Source organism: Mesoplodon bidens (genome assembly GCF_964165515.1).
Source record: "Mesoplodon bidens genome assembly, chromosome: 1".
NCBI lineage: Eukaryota > Metazoa > Chordata > Mammalia > Artiodactyla > Ziphiidae > Mesoplodon > Mesoplodon bidens.
Genome location: NC_138176.1, coordinates 29,194,039 through 29,199,467, shown reverse-complemented (window position 1 = coordinate 29,199,467; position 5,429 = coordinate 29,194,039). Strand labels below are relative to the sequence as shown.

At 49.7% G+C, this 5,429-nt stretch overlaps 1 protein-coding gene across 1 annotated transcript in view; it reads right to left on the bottom strand.

Annotated features, from left to right (window-relative positions):
- Positions 1 to 3,555: 3,555 nt before the first annotated feature.
- SEC31B (SEC31 homolog B, COPII coat complex component) overlaps positions 3,556 to 5,429 on the bottom strand; it is a 32,302-nt gene continuing 30,428 nt past the window's right edge. The window contains 2 exon segments of the mRNA XM_081231973.1: positions 3,556 to 4,677; positions 4,906 to 4,977. Coding sequence (XP_081088099.1) covers positions 4,498 to 4,677; positions 4,906 to 4,977 — 252 coding nt within the window. The 3' untranslated portion in view covers positions 3,556 to 4,497.

The window sequence follows — 5,429 nt, the reverse complement described above, 5'->3', positions numbered from 1 at the left end:
TCTTTTCTTTTACCCGTCTCCCCCCTCCCCCCATCCCCACCCCTCCCCCTCCATTTTCTGCTGCCAGCTCTGTCATAGCCGTATCTTCCTTCTGCAGAGGCCCTCCTGTGCTTCTGATTCCCTAACTGCTAGCATAGACTCCCCAGGAATCTCTGCTTTCTCTCCCCCTTTTCCTTCTTTCCTTCCCTGAAGGGACACTGAGGAAACTGACCCAGGAAAAAGCATGTCTTTGGAGGTTGGTTCCTAGAAGCAGGGGTTGAAGATGGAGGAAATGGGAACCCTAGAACGCTGACTTGCTGAAAACCAAGGATGCCACTCATCCTTGTGATACCATGTCTCTAATGGACTTTGCCAGTGGGGCAATGACCTTCCTAGACAATCACCCAAGGTGCTCCAGACACATTCCCACGACATCTAGGAATGATGTAAGGGCAGACTGCCAGTCATTTCCTACACTTTAAAGTAACGTCCTGCCTGCTCCTAACCTATAGCCTCCTAGCAACCAACTTTACCTCTTCTCTTTCCCCAAAGGATCTTATTCCCCTGAGCCAAGACTGAGATAAATAAAGCTAATTTCCCATTCAGACCCTGGTTTGCACCGCTGAAGACAGGTCATGAGGAAGGAGAAGCTGGGACCCTTCCTTTTCATTAACCTGGTTCTCAAACAGGCAGGATTCAGGCACTGGATACTTTCCTTCAATACATAAACTTCCTGCAATGAAACTGTTAATAGGAAGTTCAGCACCTTGAACCTTAATTTATTGCAGTCACTGTGACATGTGCCTTTTTTTCAGGTATTGAACTTATTCTTGGGGATATGGGGAAGAGCGTGTATAAGATATAACCTCTAGGTCCTCTCCTCCCTCCCACCTTGCCAGGATACTATCCTCCTGTGAGCCTCACTTCCCTGATGGCCTAAGTAGTTATCCTGGCCTGACAGAGGTTAATCTGCCAAGGATTAGTAAATCATCCCCATAAATCTTCCACTAATACATTCACTTAGCTAAGACCTTGCTGCTGGTTGTGCTTGAGTCTTCTGGTTCTCTTCTCAGAAAGCAGCAGTACAACAGGGACTTAGTGAAATAGGGCTCTGGGAAGGGAAGAACTAATCCCTGACAGACCCTCTGCAGCCCAAGGAGCTTGCCGGTCATCTCCCTTCCCCTAGGCTGGTCCTGGGTCATAGGCACCAGGTAGCCCCGCAGCCCTTCCGGAGCAGAACTGGTCAAATGCTAGACAACTTCATCTCACCTCTTGTAGAGGAGGAGAAAGCACAGAGGAGGTGTGGCTCCAAGTGGGTAAAATGGGTGGAGGCTCTAAAGACTGACCAGTGACAGTGGAAAGGCTCCCATATTCCAAATTGACACAATGGCCAGGTCAGACCTCAAATCCCTGGCCTCATCCCTACACATCTTCTGGTCCCACTAACATTTACTGAGGAGAGAGGCTCCCCTTCCCTCCTTACAGGGGACATGATTCCCTCAGGGTCTCCTAGTGCTTCATTTCCAGTTCCATCAGCAAAAGGCCTTTTGCTCCTTCCCTCAGCTTTGATCTGGGCCTCTTGAATCTCCCAACTCGCCCTTCGTCCCTAATCAAGCAGCAGCATGTACTAACTTGGCTGTCTCACTTGGCAGAATTACTTGATAGTGTACAGTAAGAAAATCTGGCAAGGCAGCTAGAAAATATAAAAGTACAATGTTGCAAAGGAAAGCTACATTCTCCAGGAGGTCTCTCTGCATACAAGTAGGAGAACTATTGTCCTCCACATTTGATAACTCCAGGTCAGTACTTGAAACATGTCATGCTGCCAGGAAGTTCCTTCACACGTTATTGTTTTGTATTCCCAAATGGATATGATTGGTACCACATTCATTTGCATCTATAAAGAAAACAATACTGAGCTACCTTAGATCTGGATTGCCTTTTCCCCCCTCTTGCGTTACCTCTTCATTCATTTATTCATTCAACGAACACCAGAGTGGAAATACAGTGGTGAACAACACACTGACCTCCTGCATTCATGGAGTGTTAGGTTCTCTCTTATAATCTATCACCAGTGCTGTGTTCCCCTTTATAAATGTGGACAACCAGACCGGTCGCTTGGGAAGACACCTTCGAGGTCAGCTAGTGAAACCTTCTGTTTTACAGATTTAAACTGATGCTGAGAAAGATGTGTGGCTTGTTCCACCAACTAGTAAGGTACCGTGGGGTGAGTCCTGGAACCTAGGCCCCTTCCCTCCTCTTGTGTGCTCTTTAGGAGTCCATCTGTCTCAGCCAGGGGACAGAAGCAGAGGGAGGTCCTGAGAAGTGACAAGGACGCTGGGTGGAGGGGACAAAACACTGTCTCCTTCCTGTCCCTAGCCTGTGAGCCTACACACAGGCAGGGCTTTCTTTTCTTGAAAAGAATCGCAGCCTCAACTGGCCCTAGCAGCAGGTTAGGGCAAAGACAGAGACAGGGTCGTGCTCAGCGCTGGCGTTGCTGGTGGTGGTGGGAGGGAAGGGCAGGCCAGGGCACTCGCCTATTGTGGGTCTGGATTGGATGCTTCCACTCATTCATTTCCTTTTAATTAACCCGCATTCCTGGAGGAGAAATATTTATGTTGGCTCCCATAGAGGCAATCCGCAGACTGGAAAGAAGGGGGAAGAAAGCCTGCCTTAGCAAAACAATATCTCTAAAGAGCTCAAGAAGAGAAAATAAGAGAACAAAATGCCATTAAAATAGCCTTCTACCCCCACGGGAGTCAATGAAAACTTCATTTCACATGCTAATCCCCCACTCCGCCCCCTTCTCTTCTCATAACACCTTTCCCGAAAAGTGTTTGGGAAAAGTCTTCGCAGTCAGTACACAGCTCCCCGCAGCTCAGACTTCTCCTTGTGTTAGTTCAGGGCCCCAAGTGAGGCTCTCGCTCCAGCAGCGGCTTTTTTCTACCCACCTTTAATTTAAACAAAGACTTCGGAGTTCATCAACCTCCCACTGAAATTCACAGCTGCTGAACAAACTAATCCCCTCTCCCGGCCTTTCTTCCCTTCAATGGGCTCTTGGCTTCAAAGACACTTTGGGAAAGGACTTTGCTGGGGCTCACACTGCTTCATCAATAGAAGTTAGTGCAAGTATTATCTGAAGAGCAAGTGGCTTTACAAACAAATACTGCCTAACAATCCTTTCCTCCCAAACACACACATCTAGCCCGCAGACATGATGCGATCTACAACAGGATTAGAGATCGTAACCCTGGCTTCACACCCAGCCCCTTTTGTGTAGCTGAGCTCAGCCCTGAAGTGGTGTGGGGAAAACCCTGAAGCTGAATGTCAGGCACGGATGGAGACACACACACACACACACACACACACACACACACAGCAGAGTGACCATAAACGCTGCAAGGAGAGCCTAATTCAGTGCCACCTCCTTTCTTCAACTCTCCTGACTTCCTATCTGTCCACAAGCCTCTCCTCTGTCTTATTAGGGTACAGGGAACAAGAACAAAGAAGACTGGGAAGACAGATAAGAGCAAAATAGGACCTAGAGGAGATAATAATTGGGAGATGACAGAGGAAACCAAACTAAAGCCGCTTTATTGCACATAAAGTACATCAGTGCTTCAAATGCAGAGTCCAACCATGAAAGCGCAGCCAGAGAAGGCAGCCCTGAGAAGTGTGGGGCTGGGGGAAGAGGGCCTCCAAGCCTTGAAGAACAGTGCTAGAAGACTCTTTCATTAATATGGCTCCTATTCCAGAACCTGGCTTCTAATCACAGAATGAGTGGTCTAGGCCTTGGGCCAGGGATCAGGCAGGCTGAGTCAGGGGCCACTCCCCACAGGTAGTGGTCCCTCTGTTCCTATCCCATAGCCTAAGACAGCTCTCAGCAAAAGGTATCCCATCCACCCTCCACCTCACCTAGCCCATCCTTAACAATGCTGGCAGTTGAGAGGTCCCTTCTTAAAAGGGTCTGAGTTCCTTCTTTTCATTGTGCTCAGCACCCATCCCTCATGTGTATGACTTGTTCAAAGGGTGAACCGCAGTCAACTCTACCCCAGCCTCTGTGGCTCAGAGAAGTATGAACCTGGAAATATGAAGTCAGAGGCAAGGAAAAGGTAAAGTCAGGCTCATAACCCACAGAACGGGAAAGACAAAAGACCCACAAGATGGGTACAGTCGAGGTAGACTTGGAAATAACGATCCTGCTCACCCTCTCAGAAGCCACTTAGAATATCCCTGGGGGAGAAGACACACTGCGCCAGGCCCTGTTGGAGTACAGTTTTAGGGAAAGTGAAGAAGAACAGGCTGAGAGAGCCCTGAGCAGATCCCAGAGGGCCACGCATAAAGGGGTGGAGAGCAGGCACTCTGCTGGTTGGGAGCCAAGCCTACAGCATCATATACCTGGCAGCAAGGGAAGAGGGCTAGGAAAAACAAACGGAATCTGTTCCGAAATTCCCCTTTCCTGCAGGAAGGAGTTAAGTAACAGTAGAAGTGGCCTCCTGGCAAGAGGAGCTGCCTGGTCTAGATGTGTAGCTTAAGAGCGATGGTGAGGACAGACTTCAGGACAGGCATGAAGCTGGAGACCTCGCTGAAGCTGCTGCAGCTCACCACCTGAGCATGCACAGCGAGGCCCCGCTCAAAGCTTCCTGCATCCACACACCGGGCAACCTCGTGGAGCCCAGCCAGGACAGGAGGCGAGAGCTGTGGAAGAATTAGCCCGCAGTCAGTAAGCCCAACCCCACCCCTACTCTGGAGGCATGGAAGGGAGAAGAGAGGACTTAAGTTCTAGAGCCCAGTCCAGGCAAGATGTCTATATTCTGTAAGGAACTCAGGGTCGGTGAGGCCCATAGGAAGGGCCACTGGGCACCTTTTGGCCACGGGGGAAGGTGGAAGAGCAGGAGGCAGAGGAGCACCACTGACTGTACTTACTGCCCCTTCGCAGAGCTTCTCATACAGACATTCTAGACGTTGGGCTGCGTCATCCAGCTTCCGTTTTGTCTTCTGCAGGGAGGGAAGTGGATTCTGATTCCAGCTACTATGCCTAACACTACACAGAACCATGAAGAATCACGGTACCTTAGAGCTAGAATGGCTTAATGCTCTTTCATTTCACGGAGGACAAAAAGGAGACCTGAAGAGGCCAAGTGACTCGCTCAAGCTGACGCAGCCAGGAATGAATGGCAGGTCTCCTCACTCCTGGTCTCACCCTCCTTGCAGTACTCCCTGCGGCCTTTCCAAGAGCTAGGTCTCAGTGTTGTTTGGTCTTGCTACCAAGGAGATAACCTCCAGACCAGACAAGTCCTCCCCAACTCCACATGGACATCAAACAAGTATAAGATACAGGCAGCATGTCCAGGGACAGTAAGAAGAGTCACACAGGCACTGGTCTACAGCTAAGGGATCCTGGGACCAGCTAGGGTAGGAGGGGAGCAACGTGGGGAAGGTTCAGACTC